The 18,914-nt window shown below is 38.4% G+C and overlaps 2 protein-coding genes across 9 annotated transcripts; one reads left to right on the top strand and one right to left on the bottom strand.

The window, feature by feature from the left end:
* Positions 1-387: 387 nt before the first annotated feature.
* On the bottom strand, positions 388-18,864 carry C4H12orf60 (chromosome 4 C12orf60 homolog). 8 transcript variants are annotated; one of them, XR_006550397.2, is made up of 3 exons: positions 18,435-18,864; positions 16,126-16,206; positions 15,708-16,035 (listed from the first exon to the last, which is right to left on the bottom strand). XR_006550397.2 is itself a non-coding variant. In XM_006055130.4 (2 exons), the coding sequence occupies exon 2, from the start codon at positions 1,832-1,834 to the stop codon at positions 1,118-1,120; it is 717 nt and encodes a 238-aa protein (XP_006055192.4). In that variant the 5' UTR covers positions 1,835-1,858; positions 18,435-18,864; the 3' UTR covers positions 388-1,117. The 8 variants fall into 8 exon arrangements, 4 of the variants coding, with proteins under 4 accessions (XP_006055192.4, XP_025139096.3, XP_044797128.2 ...); XM_006055130.4 differs by lacking the exons at positions 15,708-16,035; positions 16,126-16,206 and adding an exon at positions 388-1,858; XM_025283311.3 differs by lacking the exons at positions 15,708-16,035; positions 16,126-16,206 and adding an exon at positions 388-1,858 and having other exon boundaries at positions 18,576-18,864.
* On the top strand, positions 6,371-16,131 carry SMCO3 (single-pass membrane protein with coiled-coil domains 3). The gene is made up of 2 exons (XM_006055129.4): positions 6,371-6,583; positions 15,427-16,131. Exon 2 carries the CDS (start codon positions 15,442-15,444, stop codon positions 16,117-16,119), a length of 678 nt encoding a protein of 225 aa, XP_006055191.3. The 5' UTR covers positions 6,371-6,583; positions 15,427-15,441; the 3' UTR covers positions 16,120-16,131.
* Positions 18,865-18,914: the final 50 nt, after the last annotated feature.

Genomic DNA, 18,914 nt, shown 5'->3' with positions numbered 1-18,914 from the left:
CTTGTGCTTCACAAAGTTCCTATTAGATATAAAGGGAAATATGGCAATCTTGAGAGCATATACTCATTTGCAGTTGATGAGAACCCAAGACTTTATGGCAGGCAAATGGATCTGTCTTTTTTCCCCCAATTCAATCAAGCACATCTCAGAAACCTTATTTCTGTTTTGGTCAAGTAACAAGTTGTAGGTCTTTGTGTGTGTGTGATAGTCTGTGTGTCTGTGTGTGTCTGTATGTCCGTGTAAAATGTTACTTTCATTTTTCAACCTCTAATATCTCCTCATCATAAGACCTTAGTAGGAAACAAAAACTGACTCATCTGCTTTGGTCTTATTCACATAGGCAAGAAAATTCTATTACTCCTCATTCATTATGCTTTTTTACTTCTGGATAAATCATATCAAAGGTATTTAGTGATGGCTTATGATAGGGGATTTCCCGGGTGGCTCAGATGGTATAGCATCTGCCTACAATGCGGGACACGCAGGTTCAATCCCTGGGTTGGGAAGATGCTCTGGAGAAGGAAACGGCAACCCACTCCAATACTCTTGCCTGGAAAATCCCATGGATGGAGGAGCATGGTAGGCTCCTCCATGAGGTCGCAGAGTTGGACACGACTGAGCGACTTCACTTTCACTTTCACAATGATAGACAAGCCACTGAAGTGTACAGAAATTGGTATATGGGTGACAAAAATAGAGAAGTTGTTTCCTAGGGTCTGAACAATATTATTTAGTTATAACATATATATTTAGCTAGACTTTGCACTGTAGAAACCAGAGATAGAATTACTGAGTAGAAATTAATTGAAGGTTATTTCAATTATGCTTTAAGATGAAATACAATGTTTAGAAATATCCTCAAATATAATATCATACTTGATTTTTTTGAACAATATATTCTTTTCTGGAACCACCATTTTAAGCAGGATTTCTTTGGTTATTTATTTTTATTTGAATAAAGCAAAACTTGAGGTACATGGTTTGCCAGGTGACTACTCTTTGAATTCGTGTCCCAATAGACCACATGTTGGGCACTGAGGGTCTTAGGGAGTACTATGAAAACTTGCATGGTTTGAATTGGTTTTCTGACCAGCATGAACATTCTGTTGCACTCCTACTAGTTCCTGGGTTTCTTAAACACAGAAAACTTGGTTTCCATAGTTTTCATGGCTTTTTGGAGGACCTCTAAGATTGGTCCCATAGTTTTGACAATTTGTTCCATTTGATCTGCAGCTGACTTAATGGTATACTTAGCATTCTCAATGTTGAGTGCATCCTGCAACTTTTTCAAGGCATCTATTGTAGTGGCTTTGGATGGACCTGGACTTTTCTCAGATGTGTTGGCATCTGATTGTTCTTTCCTGTAGAAGTCACTTAATTGGAGATTCATGATGGGATATTTCATCAAGAGTAAAAGAGAAGATTCCAAACTCTCAAGAATGTTACCACTATTCAGCACAGAGGCAATGATAGGTGACTGGACATTTTTGAACATTTCTTTGGTTGACTGTTGCAACTCCCTTATATTGTTACTCTTCTCAACCATAGAGAACATAGCTGTTGCAATCTTGGAACTTAAAGGTTCACTTTGCATTGGGTCCTGCTTGGCCGCCACCACAGACTGCATCTCCTTAAAAATTTTGAGCATTTGTTCAAAGACAGCCTTCACGTTACCATCTTCTTTCACAGTCATCAAGAGGATCTGAGTGCTCATACTGCTGTTGAACAATTTGGTGAGTGCATTTGTGAAGGAAGCAAGATCTTGCATGTGAAAGAAGAATGTTTTGGCAGCTTGAATGAGCCTCTCTTTATCCTTTTCTGATTCTGTAGACATTTCTCCAGCAGAAAAGTTTCAGCACTGTAAAACAAGGAGGAATCCAAATAAATGCATGTGTCAACCCTAAAGAGACTGAAAGTATAATCTAAACATGAGGATAACTCCTGTCAAAGGTTGGAAGGCTATACAAGCATAAATGACCTTGTACTTTAATAAAAATAGCAACAAAAATAATTAAAGCAGAGTAGAATAGGGATTTTCATAAACTTTAAATCACATATTAAATATTGCATGCTAGATCCTGTATTGAATATGCTGACCTATGGATACTCAGGCATTACCCTCAGTAACCGTCCAGTCTAGTGGAAAAGATTGGATAAAGCATTAAAGATTACATAGAGGGACTCTAGTTCCAGTTAAAACAGAGCAAGTACTCTCCATCCACTGGAGAAGGGCATGGCAACCTACTCTAATATTCTTGCCTGGAGAATCCCATGGACAGAGGAGCCTGGTGGGCTACAGTCCATGGGGTCGCAAAGAGTCAGATACGACTGAACAATTAATACTCACTCACACTCCATCCAGTCTTTCCTACTAATTACAGCTAAAAATCCTGAACAGAATATCTCAAGTAACTATTAAACAACTCTGAAAGGTAGACAGCAGCAGACAGAGGAGGTAGAGAGGGCAGTATTACAAAGAGGATCAAGGCTATCTAATCCAAACTCCCAAAATGTCTATCTTGTCTAAAAATGTCCTTTCATCACAAATTGTCCTCTTCTGCAATAGAGAGGAATATTAATATCTATAACCAATGTTCACAGTCCTCTTTTGATATTTTCTCTAGAATTATGCTCTATTGACCACCCCCTCTTCCTTTTGTGCTATGAACTGAACTATGCTAAGAATATGTCCTTCTGAAATCCAGTAGGTTGACACTCTAATTTCCAGTATGATTGTATTTGGAAACAGGGCCTATTAGGAGGTAATTAAGGTTAAATGAAGTCATAAGGCCCTGATATAACAGGATTAGTATCCTTGTAAGAGAGACACCAGAGAGCACCCTCCCTCACTCTCTCCACCTTGTGAGACTGCAGCAAGAATGTGACTGACTGCAAATCAGGAAGAGAGCCCTCACCAAAAACTGAATGGGCCCATACTTTGATTTGAGATTTCTCAGCCTCCAGAGCTATGAGAAAATAATTCCTGTTGATTAAGCTGCAAGGCTATGGTATTTTGTTATGGCAGCCCAAGTTGACTAATACATCTTGTATCCTCCATCTCTCCCTCTTCATTTGTCCTTCTCCTTTGACTATGAATATACTCATTTTCCTATTCAGTTGGTTAAGATTCTGGGCTTTCATTACCACTGTGGCCTGGGTTCAATCCCTGGTCACAGAACTGAGATCCCACAAGCTACACAGTGCAGCCAAAAACTGCCCTACTCAGTTTATATTTTATTTTCTATTTTGATCATGCTGCATGGCATGCAGGATCTTAGTTCCCAACCAGGGGTCGCACAGAGTCAGACACAACTGAAGCGACTTAGCAGCAGCAGCAGGGATCAAACCTGTACCCCCTGCAGTGGAATCATGGAGACCTGATCACTGGACAACCAGGGAATTCCCCCTACTCAGTTTAAAAAAGAAAAATGTTTGACCCCAAAATCATGGGGTCACAAAGAGTTGGACACGACTGAGCAACTGAACTGAACTGAACTGAATTTCCCTTTAAGTAATGATCCCATCTCATTCCTTCCTTTAATTCTCAAATTTCCCAAGAGAGAAATTCTCCACATTATTGTCATTTATTTCTAGCCTTCCCTGGTGGCTCAGTGGTTAAAAAAAAAATCCACCTGCCAATATAGGAGATGTGGGTTCCATCCCTGGTCTGGGAAGATTCTCTGTTGGAGGAAAAAGCAACGCACTCCAGCATTTCCCAATACTCTTGCCGGGGAATTCCATGGACAGAGTTACCTGGCAGGCTACACTCCCTGGGGTCACAAAGAGTCAGACATGACTTAGTGACTGAAAAACAACAATAATTTATTTATATCCCTCATTATTTTCTTACAGGGCACCAATAACTTCTAACCATAAAATTTCTTGGCCTATTTACAGCTCAGATGGTAAAGAATCTGCCTGCAAGAGACCTGGGTTCAATCCCTGGGTCAGGAAGATACCCTGGAGAAGGAACTGGCAACCCACTCCAGTATTCTTGCCTGGGAAATTCCATGGCCAGAGGAGCCTGGCAGGCTATAGCCCACGGGGTCGCAAAGAGTTGACGTGACTAACACACACAAACATCTTGAATTCTCTGCCTTATTTAAAATTGCTGAATACCTCTTTCTACTTCAAGTTTTTCTCCTCCAGAGGCCTCCACAATGCTGTACAAACCTGGTCCTTCTACATCCTCTCCAAGAATTTGCTCGTTTTATAGGCTTTTCTTCCTTATACCAGCAAGTTCTTTCCAGTCTGCTAAGCTCAGCAATGCTGTGTCTTTGGCCTCCCTCATATTCTCTACTTTTTCCCTTCAAGACCTCACCCAGGGATGTCCCTCATGGTCCAGTGGTAAAGAATCTGCCTGCCAGTGTAGGGGACACAAGTTCAATCCCTGATCTGGGGATGCCATGGAGCATGCCATGGAGCAGCTAAGTCCAAGTGCCAAAACTACTGAGCCTGTGCTCTCGAGCCCGGGAGCCACAACAAGAGAAACCACTGCAGTGAGAAGTCTGTGTACAGCAACTAGAGAGTAGCCCCTACTCGCTGCATCTAGAGAAAGCCTGTGCACAGCAACAAAGACCCAGTGAAGCCTAAATATTAATAAATAAAGGCTAAATTATTTCTTTAAAAAAGATCTCACCTGTCCCCATTAATTATAAATGTCATCTATGTGCAGATGACTCCTTAATCTCCCAGTGTAGCCTTGGACATTCTCCTGATCTCCAGATCTACATTTCCAATTACCTACTGGTCATCATATAGTAACTATACCAGTATATGTCACACAAGTATCCCAAACTGCACTCATCTCCTCCAAAAACATTCTCCTCTTAATCCTTGCCTCATTGTTGAGGCTCAAAATCTATTTTCCTTTTCTCTTCACCATACTGAATCAGTCCCTAAAACTTGTTAACTCTCTTTGAACTTATTTCAATCCACCCCCTCCCTTCCATTCTCGTAACTACTATTCCCATGAACTGTCATCTAGACCATTTTAATGGTTTCATATTTGATCTCAATATTTTTGTCAAAAGTCACAAACTGACAATTCACAGGAAAAATCTAACCAGATATGCTTTGTTTGACCTACCACAATTCGTTATCAGTTGCAAATTTTAAATTGAAACATAGAAATCTAGATTTCTATTGATTATTGAAAAAATGAAATGAACTGGTAGTAGTAAGTCCTTTTTCTGGGTGGACAAATTTCTTAGAACTGAGGTTGTCCCCTTCAGACTAGACATTCAACCTCTATACCCTATTGTCTTGGTGATTTAGTGGCTAAGTCATGTCCGACTCTGGCAACCCATGGACTATAACCTGCCAGATTTCTCTGTCCATGGGATTCTCCAGGCAAGAATAGTAAAGTGGGTTGTCATTCCCTTCTCCAGGGGATCTTCCCAACCCAGGAACTGAACCCAGGTCTCCCGCACTGCAGATTCTTTACCATCTGAGCCACCAGGGAAGCCCCTATACACAAAATAGGGACAGTCCAACTCTAAAGCCCATGGTGTTCCCACTAAATTATTGAGGTTGAGTGATTTTCCTGTTTCTGATGTATCTCTACTGTAGAGGAATCAATAGAGATTAGGACAGAATCTAGAGGAAGAAGCGTGGGAGACTCTGATCTAAGCTTTAAGGGAAAGGAGTCAAGATGATTAACTGAGATAACACAGAAGACAGTAACAAAGAGTAGAACTTCCAGCCAGGAAAGAAGAGCACACACACACACACACACACACACACACATAAAACAGATTTGGCTGAAAATATCTCTATCCATATGTCTTGAGAACTTAGAGCAATCAGCAACAGGAGGTACAAAAGGCAACAGAAGCTAAAGTAAATTTAATATCTGGAATAGCTGACATGACGGGACCTCAAAATTCTAAGAGTTTCAGTCAAAGAGGCATCTTCTCTACTGAATTGAATTAGCTCAGTTGGACAGCATTTTTCAAATTAAAAGTCCATTAAAGAATAAAAAAATTAATGTTTTATCTTTGTATTAGTCTTTCAAATTATATTCAGTTCAGTTCAGTCGTTCAGTCATGTCCGACTCTTTGTGACCCCATGGACTGCAGCACACCTGGTCTCCCTGTCCATTACCAACTCCCAGAGTCCATCCAAACCCATGTCCATTGAGTCGGTGATGCCATCCAACCATCTCACCCTCTGTCATCCCCTTCTCCTCCTGCCTTCAATCTTTCCCAGCATCAGGGTCTTTTACAATGAGTCAGTTCTTTGTATCAGGTGGCCAAAGCACTGGAGTTTCAGCTTCAGCATCAGTCTTTCCAGTGAATATTCAGGACTGATTTCCTTTAGGATGGACTGGTTGGATCTCCTTGCAGTCCAATATTACTTAATACATACCGATTTTATACTAATAAAGAAGATAAAAGAATTCTGAGAACTAAACCATGTAGAAACAGTCAATAAACCAGACAGGCAGAGGGACCCAGCAGAGACTAACAAAGCCTGTAAGTCATCACATTCCATTAGAAACATCCAGATGAAACCAGATGAAAAAGCACAACAACTACTCCTAAACAACTGCTGGGACCACTGGACTCAGAAACACAGCAAGGTAAGCAATATGGGTATTTCTGTTAGTATTGATATAATACTCTGCTTCTCCACATTAAAAGGTATCTACAGTAATATGCTAGACTTGAATCCTAGCTATAAATATAATAAAGCAACAAAACAACTTTAAGTGGATCCCATGACATGTTCCTGGTGATCATTTATGTCTCTGAAAATACCAAGAAAGAAGAAAATTAACAGCTTATATAATTAAGTCAGCAGGGAAGATAAAAAAGGTAAAGTCATCAATTTTAGAAAAGAATAAGGATGAAAGGACACCTGTGTGTGAAAGTGTGCTGTTTATATGGGTTGTAACATCTTTTATGTCTTTAACATTCATTTATGATTCAGTACCTTTAGAAGAATGAATGTGTGATCTAATTCTAGTTAATGTCTAGTGCTTATGTTCTTTCATAAGTTCTATTACATTTAAATACCACTGGGCATTTGCTACGTGTCTCCAAATAGACTCCAAATAGACAAGATATCTTCTTGAGGGCAAGGAACTTTGTTTACTCAAGGCAAATGGAAGAGCTTCCCAAGTGAGCATCTGAAAAATGCTGGTGAACGACCTCAATATTCTGCTTTCTGGCCAGAAATATTATTTTAAATAATTTTTATATCAGAGTATCATCACAACATTATCAACTTTTTTTTTAATTAAAGGCCATGGTTTTGATTTAAAGGAGGCTCAGAACTAGTTAGTAGCTGTTATTTTCTCCTGAAAAGCTTCTGATTTCACCCATACCCTAAACCCACACTCCCAGATAAGTGAACCTTGCAGTACAGCTAGACCCAATATGGATAGTGAGGAACAGAGACAGCATGGAGAAAGGCAGAAGCTTAGAGAGCACTAATGACCAGACATCAGAAGCTAAGAAAGGGTCTTTGCTTTCTTTCTTTCTTCCTATTTTTAATTGTTATTATGAGAAAAGTCCAAACATACACAAAAGTGAAGACAATAATAAACTCCTATATACCCATAATCCAGCTTCAAAAATTATCAGTATATATAGGATGAAACATTGAATTAATGACAATTGTCCTGGCAGGGTGCCAATACAGAATAGTAATGACAATGTCTAGAATGTTGAACGAAAGCTAAGGGGTGCTGGATACCATGACTCCTGGCATGATGGAGGCTTCAAGGCTCTGGCAGAAAGAATGGATGCCATCGCGGTTGTTTTCAGTAAACTAACCAAGTCCGTGAGTAACCTGGTTGGACAGAGGTAGCAGGAACCAGGGGAGCCCAGGGCTGTGGCATCCTCTGCTTCTGTTAATACATCTTCTGCTCTCCTGCTGGGTATCCTGATCCCCAATCCTTTGTTTTTTTTTCTCACGTGTAAGCCCTTCTAGCTGTTGGTGCCCATCTGTCTGTCACGGGGTGGGTTGACTACTGGCTAATTTTGTTGTGCTCTCATTCTGGACCACCTGCTTTATCTTTATTATTTGCCTGCCTTCAGGGATGAGTAGGGTCAACTTGAGTGCAGCCCACATCCTGGCCTTTTTCCAAGGGTGGAGGAGTGGCCGGTGCCTCCAGGAGGACATCTGTGTGACCATCTGGGTGTGTCCTGCACGGCAGGACACTCATCCTCACTGTGTCACCTGCTGGACACTGTCCCTCCCTGGTCTCCTGGTCTCCCTGTCCCAAGTCCCATAGGCCAGTATCCTGGGATAATCACACAAGAGAATCTGTTTTTAAATATTTGTATCTACTTTATTGCAAAAAGGTTTATAAAGAGGTTTACACAACACATATATGATCACTGCTGCTGCTGCTGCTAAGTCGCTTCAGTCTTGTCCGACTCTGTGGACAACAGCCCACAGGGCTCCTCTGTCCACAGGATTTTCTAGGCAAGAATACTGGAGTGGGTTGCCATTCCCTTCTCCGTATATGATCACTGGGTTATAAAATAATAACCGATTATGTGAGGGAAATAGAACGCAAGCCCTTTGAAAACTGCACCATTATTCTATAGAGTACTTTTGCATGAACTGGAAAAAGATGCTCTCCCTTTACACAGAGGTCAATCTATGTCTCAGGCACACATCTTGTTTTGGTAAATAAAGTTTTATTGGAATGCAAAAAAAAAAAAAAATTATCAGTATAAGGTTGATCTTATTACCTCTATGAACCTACTCCAATCTCCCTTCTAGATCATTTGTAAGCAAATTTCAGTGTCATTTCATCACTAACTTTTTCAGGATACATTTCCACAAAAGCAAGAACTCTCTGAAATTTGACCTTATGCTTCTCAAACCAGTAATATTTAACAGAACTGTCTTTGACTGAAACACACCCAGTGTCCTGCTGTAAAAATTAACTTTTGATGTAGGTGGAAAAGTTTTTGCAATGCACTTGCAGTACATATCAAAAGTAATATAAATTTTTATTCCTATTGATTATATAAATTATATGTTTATATGATTCGAACTTCCTCTGGAAATTTACCCTGAAGAAATAATCCAGATAATTCAGAGAAAAAGGATCATGTGTACTAAAATACTTCTATTAAGATACTGAAACAATTAAGGATTTAGTAAATTATGGTAAATATATATGAAATATTTTATAAAATATAAATATGTATATTTTATATAACCAATAAAATAATTATAAAACTAGAAATAAGGGGAAGTATTTAAATTAATATAAGATGAAATTTTATTTATACTATTATCACAACTTTGTAAAAGCACTTATGCCTTTAAATAAACTTTGGAAAGGAATAATTCAAAAAAACAAGATGGTAGGTTTATAGATATTTTTCCTTATGGATATTAAAGTGTTTATATATTATTGCTATAAACTTTTTAAAATAGTTTTATCAAATCTTTTAATTTCTTCGTGTTATAATTTTACCACCTATCAAAGCACAATCACCTGTCACTTTCTCCATGAATCTTCCTCTAATAATCTCGGTCCTAAAATTTCTGTTTAAATTCCTATAGCACTGGACAGTCAATGCACTACGTAATTCACAAAAGTATCCTGAGAATTATTTATCTACATATTTGATAATCAATACACTTTTATTTTTAAGGTGGTTCCTTTCCTGAAAAACTAAAACAACTGTCACATCACTAAATTAACTTTTAGATATAATCATCAGTAGCCATTCCCTTCTCCATGTGATCTTCCTGATCCAGGGATCGAACCCCGGTCTCCTGCATTGCAGACAGATTCTTTACCATCTGAGCCACCAGGGAAGCCCAGTATCACAAAATTAACTTTTAGATAAAATCATCAGTATATTTCTACCATTTCTTACATGTTCTTTAATTATGAATGTTTACTTGTCTTTTCAACAAAATTGATGAGTTAGGTTCAGTAAGAATCCATCTGAAGCTAGTCTTTGTTTTCATTCCAAGTCCCTAATACAAGCTGTAGCTTCAAGATTTGTCTACTTCCTTTTTTTTAATAAAATAAGCCAAAACACATGTGATTTCCAAATTGTTTTAGCAACAGAACTCTCTTATCACACAAAATTTTACCAACCCACAGCCCAAATACAGCAGCAGAGAATGCACAGCTGCTTTAGTAAAGGCAGGGGTGAAATTAACGTGCCAGAAGCCAAGCGCTCCACCTACTGGTTAGCAATTCCCCATCAGGCTGTGCAGGGCTCTTTCTATTTCATGAACCACTACAATAAAATGCTCAAATAGCAGCTCAAAGTAGGCTGTACAGAAGTGAATGGTAACTGCCCATTGCTAATAAGGAGCACTATCATGTGATAAAAAATAGTGTAAAGTTGACATCTGCCATACAAAAGATGCCACTGATCAGAGCTGGATTAAATACACCACTTAGTTGTCTACTGATGCTGAACTTTAAAAATCATTTTTTAAATGACTCTAAAATTATTTTAAAAGATTGAATTTTAAAGTCAGTATTTAAAAGGTCAAACCTGAAACGCAATAAGATAAAGTATACGGCCCAGAATTCCTCTTGGGTACAGTACTACATATTGTTGGTAAGATATCACTTGAGGCATGACTGAGTAACATCTTTAAGAAAGGTGACTCCATCTGATGGCAGATCTTTTTCGTTTTGCTGAGGGAAGGGAGCAATTCAAGTGTCAGAGCTAAATTGTCATGGGCAGTAGTGCAAATGCTTCCCATTGCCAACTAAGATTTTTCAAATGGTGTATAAAAAGTGAAGTCACTCAGTTGCGTCCGACTCTTTGCGATTCCATGGACTGTAGTCTACCAGGCTTCTCTGTCCATGGGATTTTCCAGGCAAGAGTACTGGAGTGGGTTGCCATTTCCTTCTCCAAATGGTGTATAACCTGTCCTTTAAATATCAAGCACGTATCTAAAAGCATCAGTTTGAAAGGGTACAAATCATTTCCCTAGATAATTGGATGTCTCCACATGGCCCCAGGGTCAATATTATTAAAGCATGAGGTTTTTTTTGTTTTGTTTTTTCAATTTTTATTGGAATAAAGCTGATCTACAACGTTGGAAAAGGAAATGGCAACCCACTTTAGTACTCTTGCCTGGAAAATTCCATGGACTGAGGAGCCTGGTAGGCTACAATCCATGGGGCCACAGAGTCAGACACGACTAAGTGACTTCACTTTCTTCTTTTCTTTCTTTACAATGTTGTGTTAGTTTCTGCTATACAGAAAAGTGAATTAGTTATATAAGTACCTCCACTCTTTTTTAGATTCTTTTCCCACATAGGTCATTACATAATATGGGGTAGAGTTCCCTGTGAGATACAGCATATGCTTATTACTTATCTATTTTATATATAGTAGTATATATATGTCAATCCCAATCTCCCAGTTTATCCCTCCCCTCCCTGTACCCCAGGTAACTATAAGATTATCTTCTGCATCTGTGACTCTGTTTCTGTTTTGTAAATAAGTTCACATAAACCATTTTGTTAGATTCCCATTTATAAGTGACACCATATGATGTATCTTACTTCAAAGTGTGAGTTCTTTTAAATGAGTTTGGGGAAGGCATGCACCACCTCTATCTATAATTTGGTACGACATACTGCCTTCAACTTGACACTGCAGTCTTAAATGTCTTTAACTTCCTACCTACATTAGGATTCTATAAAAGCAGGGACCATATCTACTTCATTTCTGTAGGCTCTACAGAGCCTAGCATACTACCTTATAATAGTAAAGTACTACTATCCATTAGATAAATTGCTACTGCATTATTAAATTACTTCCTTCATTGGGCTCTTCAAGTTTCACCTGTCCAAAACATAATCCTTGGTTTCACCTTCAAACACCACCTCTTCTCCACCTAGTTCTCTAGTGTTTATCTCACTGTTGGGATAGAAACAATTTTAAACTGTATTCAGTACTGGGGCAAGTATAGTGGCATGCCTGCTGAAGATCTCTCTGCAAAAAGAAACTGTCAAGTCTCCTTCCCCAAGTGAAAAAAAGGAAGGTAAGCCCGACTCAAGACAATAAAAGTCTGTCTTCATTAGATGTAAAAAATAATTCTGAGCACATCATGATGCTTCTCACTCAGACTTGTTATTGGCACAAAATTATGGATATCTGGAACCCAGGAAAAAGAGTATAAAAGTGAATGCCCAAGGGTTTTTAGTATGTAAAGGAAAGAGATTACTTTTGTAGATGAAAAAACACTGTGTCTGATTTATGGTAAGACTGAACCTTTCAGCAATTAGTTATTACTATTACTTCTTTTACTGACTGTTCAAAGTGTGTTTAGCTATGAGATTATTACTGCTTCCCTTATTAACAACTAAACTTTAGAAATCAATATTTTTTCATTTTTCCTTCATTTTAACCAGTTTGTTTTTAGTTCTTTTTACATGGTAATCATTGTTAAAGTTTATGTGACTTATTCCCACTGGTTTTAAGCCTATGAAGCCCTCCATACAGACATTTAAAAATTATCTATTTTCTTCTAGCTATTGTATCACTTGTTTTTTTTTTTACATATACTATACTGATAACATTTAAAATTTTACACTGATATAACATTAAAAAATTTTAATACTCCAGAATCATTTATGGAATACTAATTTCAATTAATACTGATTTGAGTGTCTACATATATTATATATTAAATCAAACATATATCAGGGTCTCCTTTGGGGACTATTTTGCTTCATAATTCCATCTACTCTTGCACCTGGTACAACACTGGTTCATACTGTGTTTTTAAGGTGCTTCAATGTCTAGGAAAGGAAAAGTCTAGTCTTTCAAATGTACTTTATGATTAATTTGTTAAGCTGTGTTAAAACAATGAATTAATTGAAAAGCAACTACTTGGAAGCATTTAACCTCTTATCAAGGGGGAAAGTTATCTCTCCAAGTATTTATCTTCAGGTAAATAGAAACACACACCTTTTCTAAAAGTTATGCCTTCAAATACTGGCATATGATAGTTTTTAGAGAAATTTTTCACTTGTTCAGGGTATGAAAGTCTCTTCTCACCTAAATTTCTGAATGGGGATATAGTCTGTGATCTTCAGAGTTCAAAGCCAGAAACTAGAGTTTTCACTTCATGATAAGATCTGAATACTAGGAACAACAACAAAAAGGTTTAATGTAAAATTTCTAGGAGAAAAAAAGCAAAATCAAAGTAATAGTTTGTGGTTAGGAATATTTAATAGCTCTTGTGGTTCAGCTGGTAAAGAATCCGCCTGCAAAGTGGGAGACTTGGGTTCAATCCCTGGGTTGGGACGATCCCCTGGAGAAGGAATGGCTACCCACTCCAGTATTCTGGCTTGGAGAACTTCATGGACTGTCTAGTCCATGGGGTTGCAAAGAGTCGGACACGACTGAATGACTTTTACTCACTTCACTCACTCAACAAACAATTTATTTAAACAGAATTGAGATGTTTTCTATTTACTGATTTGTGGATATTTGTGTCTGGTGTGTGTGTGTGTGTGTGTACTATATCTAAATCAAAGATAAAAATTAATTTCTGACCATGATACAATTTACTCTGGTGTGTGTTTATGTGTGTGTGTACTATATCTAAATGAAAGATAAAAATGAGTATCTGATCATGATACAATTTACTCCATCTGGGGTAAAGTAAAGTAAAAGTAAAAAGTTGCTCAGTTGTGTCCAACTCTTTGCAACCCTGTGGACTATAGCCTACCAGGCTCCTCCGTCCATGGGATTCTCCAGGCAAGCATACTGGAGTGGGTTGCCATTTCTTTCTCCACCATCTGGGGTACTAGTGCATTTTTCTAAAACTAAGAGCAAAAATAATGATGTTCCTAATCTGTTTTTCAAAAATTTCCCATTTCCATTTCCATATTGTATCTTTCTAACATGGAGGATAGGTTATATTCATATTTACTTTACTGAGAGAAAATATCTTCATTCCTTCATCCCATGCTTCCAAGGTTCCCAATATCTAGGCTTAGAAATACCATAAATATACTATAAATACACTATAAATATCCAAAACCATGGTCATAGAAAGATAGGGCCCCAATTAATCAGGATGTTGTTTTCTCAATGAGAATATGCCAGATCCTACACAGGTAAAAAGGACTCCATTTTCTTATTCTTCTCTCCCGAGTTCAAACAAAAAAATCAATGTCAGGTACGGAGAAAGACTACTCTAAGTGCGCATACCTAGGAACATTGTTCTCACTGGGTCCAAACTTTCACCCTCGTTCACTCAGAAGAGTGTCACTTGTTCCTCCTTTCTCTGAGCCAAAAGTACAAACACAAGCAGGACATAAACATCAGGCTTATTCATTCTATGGTGTACTCTTTTTTTCCCCTCTATGGTGGATTCTTGCTACTTATTCCTTAATACCTTCCTGGAATGGTATTATCTTCTTTCTGAGGCCAACTCTAGCTTATCTGAATAATGGCCAAGTGCAGTAAAGACAATTCTAAAGAATTTAACTTAAAAGCTTTGCAAATAGAGAACCAGAGAGATATTTATAACTGCCCTGTCCCTTCCACCAGCATGACTGCCTCTGCAAGTTGAGACTTTAAGCAATCTTGCAAATATACTTTTATCATGAGGATCTTTTTGTAAATATTCTATTGTTATATGTGTTGCCTCTGGATGCTTAGGTTTTGGAGTGCAAATATTTGTCTGTAAAGATATAAAGTGTTTTGATTTCTTTTTTAATATTTTAAAATAACAGAGCATATGTTATAAACTACATATACTATATACGCTATATACTTTTTAAACCATGTGAATAGAATAACCAAATAATAAGATGAGTGCATAAATAAAATTAGCTATTGCCCTGTAAACTCAGATCTTAATATTCTTCTAACCCTACTAATTTCAAATATTAGAAAATCAATTTGGTAGGTCTATTCAAAGTGGTGACTATAGGTTGAAGAAATTAAGGAGCACTGGTAATCAAGAGCTAACTATTTCAAATACATTATTAAACATTACTTGGAAATAATCACATCTATTAATAATCAGATGTTGCTGCTGCTGCTGCTAAGTCGCTTCAGTTGTGTCCGACTCTGTGTGACCCCCATAGATGGCAGCCCACCAGGCTCCCCCGTCCCTGGGATTCTCCAGGCAAGAACACTGGAGTGGGGTGCCATTGCCTTCTCCGTAAACAGATGTTAGACCAATACAAATCTGTACTATCTAGGATTCTCCCCATCACAAGATCTAATGCCATAATTAATGCATCCATGGGTTGTACTATGTTACCCGTATTTTCATACAGTGACTTCACATTTCAAAAAACGGTTTTGAAGAACATCTTGAGTTTTCTGAGAAATTCCTTAGGTAGCATACTACTTTTTAATCCACATAGTAAGAGTTCCTGGTCAAATCTATGCAACCAGCAGATATTTTTCAAGATTTTTAGCAAAGATTTCTTATTGTATTTTTCAGAGACCATATTGAAATATGGCTCAAAGTGACTTCCTCTATCCAGAGAACCCAAAAAGGCGACAAGAAGTAAACCGTCTTCACCAGGAGCTCCTTGACTGCTTATCTGACAGCTTCCATGCCACCAATAAGCTGATTGGGGTTTTAAACACGCACTTAGGGTGTATGTTACCTTCCATTGAAATGAAAAGAGACGGGACCATCAAAGAAAACTGTGATATCATCATCCAAGCCATGATGAACATCCAAAAAGAATTGCAAAAGGTGGATGAAGCACTAAAAGATAAACTAGAGCCAACTCTTTATAGAAAACTTCAGGATATTAAGGAAAGAGAAACCGAGAAAATTGCGATAGTACAGAAGGTTATTTCAGTCATCCTGGGAGAAGCCACTTCTGCCGCCAGTGCAGTGGCTGTTAAACTTGTGGGCTCAAATGTCACGACTGGCATAATTAACAAGTTGGTCACCGTGCTAGCTCAGATTGGTGCGTCTCTCCTCGGTAGCATAGGAATCGCTGTTCTTGGCCTTGGGATAGATATGATCATCCGTGCCATCCTGGGAGCAGTGGAGAAAACACAGCTTCAAGCAGCCATCAAAAGTTACGAGAAGCACCTGGTGGAATTCAAGTCAGCTTCAGAAAAATATCATCATGCCATTACTGAGGTCACCAACACAGTGAAACATCAAATGAAATAAAATTACTTTATTTGCCACCGGAATATTTTTCTGCTTCTCTCTCCATAATGGTGTTTTGCTTCTCTGATTAGGTTCATTTTCCATAAGCTTCCAACAAGATATAAATACAGTAAACAACTCCAAGGATTCAGAAATGCTACAACTAGGTGACTCTAGAGTTTTCTATCAACAATGAACGTCTGGATCAGTTGGTGCTAGACCTGTGAGTGAAAGACTGCATCCAGGGATGTCCTCTCACTGTGCTCTACAGATCAACACTAGGGTGAATGCTATTGCAGAGCAGCGTGTAGGGGTGACCTTTTCCTTTTCTAATTCCCAATCAAAATCTTCAAAATTTGCATTGAATGAAGAGACTATCACTAGCTTCAGACATCATTTAGTTCTAAGGGACATAGTAGCTTCTGCACCCACATAAAAGCTGAGACTTCGAATGGAACAGAAAAACTATGGTAATTGTGACCATCAGTTTAAATGCAATGTGCCCTAAACTGGAAGAGACGGAAATCTGGTTTTTAACAGTTTACTTCAAAGGAGGCAACTGTTCTGGAAACTTCTACTAATTACTACTCTGTAATTCAGATTGACTGTTAAGAGATAAAAGTTAAAATATAAAAAATAAAAATTGTTGCTGTAATTGCAATCAATCCTGACCAACTGTGGTGTGATGATTAAATTTGCCTCAAGTGAATGTCTAAACACTTTGAAACATTTTTAAAATAAGCAAATCTCACACACACATATATATATAATGCATTTAAATGTAGGAGAGACACTACTCTTTTAAGAATTTGTTGTTTAAAGGAAAGTTGTAATTTATTACTTTATGAGTTTTAAGAAAAACTAAATTCCATTTTCAATACTAGCAAAAAGGAGGAAGCTTTCCCTGCTATACAAAAACCTCAGGTGATCCATTACATTAATTATCTAATTTCAGAAAAATCCTAAGGCTATAGAGGCCTAGCGGTTCAGCTGAATTTCTGAAGCAAGTGTTTATTTCTAAATCCTTCAACGACCAGTAACTCCCTATTGAGACTTGTGGGTTCTTACAAAATTATTTTAAAAGTAATTCCTGCAAGAATGTTTGTAACAGCTGATTCTTGCATCCAATTAAAAGAAACGTCTTGACATTTTAAAAGCACAACGTATCTCAAAAATTTAGAGGAAACACTATAGCTTTTCAAAATTAGTCTTTTCTTTCCCTTCTGACACTGCTTCTATAAATTAGTTGCAAAACATCACAATTTAGTTCACCTTCAAAATTTTTATTCTGCATTATGATTCCAAAACTTAAAAACGTACTGCTCTTGTGAGACTCAGAATTCAGCCAAAAACCAAATCAATAATCTTGTAAAACAAAGCTTTAGGTAAGGGACCAATCTTACAGGTTAAGCGCACATTTAAATATTCTCTAAAAAATTAGTATGTATCTCCGTCAAGATCTTGGAATATTTATAACTAATAGTAAGAACTGACCTATATCTAACATCTCTCTTTAGTTGCTAATTTGTGTCCGACTCTTGCGACTCCATGGACTGTAGCCTGCCAAGCTACTCCTCTGTCCATGGGATTCTCCAGCCAAGAATACTGGAGTGGGTTGCATTTCCTTCTCCAGAGGATCTTCCCCACCCAGGAATCCAACTGGGGTCTCCTGCATTGCAGGCAGATTCTTTACCAACTGAGCTATGAGGGAAGCCCGTATCTAACATACTTTCCTGAAAGAGATACTATTTGTGAAAGTTTAAACTCACCTTTAAGGGGAAAAGATATGGGAGGAGTCTTAGATAAAGGGCAGACAAAAGAGTAGGAAAGGACGAAGATTAGACCTAAGGGAACAAACCCCTTTGTACGGTGACATCATAAAGGATATTTTGTGAGTGAAAAGACTGGTAGGTAAAAGATACAATATAAACCAACCTCACCTCTCGTAAATTTAAAATTGACTATACGTGTGTCCTCACATTTTCTCTTCAAAAAATGAATCCTATAGATTAGCAATCTGGGACTCTAACATTTACACTGATTTCCTCAGGTCTACAAATGTTCTGTGGGAAAATATCAACTTAACTTCCAGGAGCAAACCAAGCTAGCTAAATGCATGAAGCACGGCTGCTGCTGCTGCTAAGTCACTTCAGTCGTGTCCGACTCTGTGCGACCCCATAAACGGCAGCCCACCAGGCTCCCCCGTCCCTGGAATTCTCCAGGCAAGAACGCTGGAGTGGGTTGCCATTTCCTTCTCCAATGCATGAAAGTGAAAAGTGAAAGAGAAGTCGTTCAGTCGTGTCCGACTCTTAGCGACCCCATGGACTGCAGCCTACCAGGCTCCTCCGCCCATGGGATTTTTCCAGGCAAGAGTACTGGAGTCGGGTGCCATTGCCTTCTCCGATGAAGCACGGCAGCAAGCCTTATTCCGGGATTCCTTTTCAAACAGAAACTCCCGAAAGATCTCATGCGCTTACGTCATAAACGAGGAAAAAACCCACAGAAACACAATTCCAGGTGACACAAATAGCGCTAAATAGTCCCCTATCTTGAATCGGCCTGTAATAAAAGCCACTCTCCGATTTTAAGTCAGAATGCCTGTGGCCCGAGGGATAGAACAGAAGACTCCTCAGCTAAACATATAGCCCACCCGCTTCATTTTCACACTCTTATTGGGCTAGACAAGTGTCAATCAACATGAAGCCGTTGTTCTGAGTGGTGGAGGCGGGCTCTTAGCCGTAACCAACCAATTCGGTACTGTATTGGGCGGAAGAGACTCTGGTCCTGCAGCTCTCTGTTACTCTCTATGGTTCCAG

This window comes from Bubalus bubalis, chromosome 4, assembly GCF_019923935.1.
Source record: "Bubalus bubalis isolate 160015118507 breed Murrah chromosome 4, NDDB_SH_1, whole genome shotgun sequence".
NCBI lineage: Eukaryota > Metazoa > Chordata > Mammalia > Artiodactyla > Bovidae > Bubalus > Bubalus bubalis.
This window is presented reverse-complemented; position numbering and strand designations above follow the sequence as displayed.

Bases quoted from the DNA above. Each gene is read 5' to 3' on its own strand.
- SMCO3 (XM_006055129.4), top strand. From the start codon at position 15,442: ATGGCTCAAAGTGACTTCCTCTATCCAGAGAACCCAAAAAGGCGACAA.
- C4H12orf60 (XM_006055130.4), bottom strand. From the start codon at position 1,834: ATGTCTACAGAATCAGAAAAGGATAAAGAGAGGCTCATTCAAGCTGCC.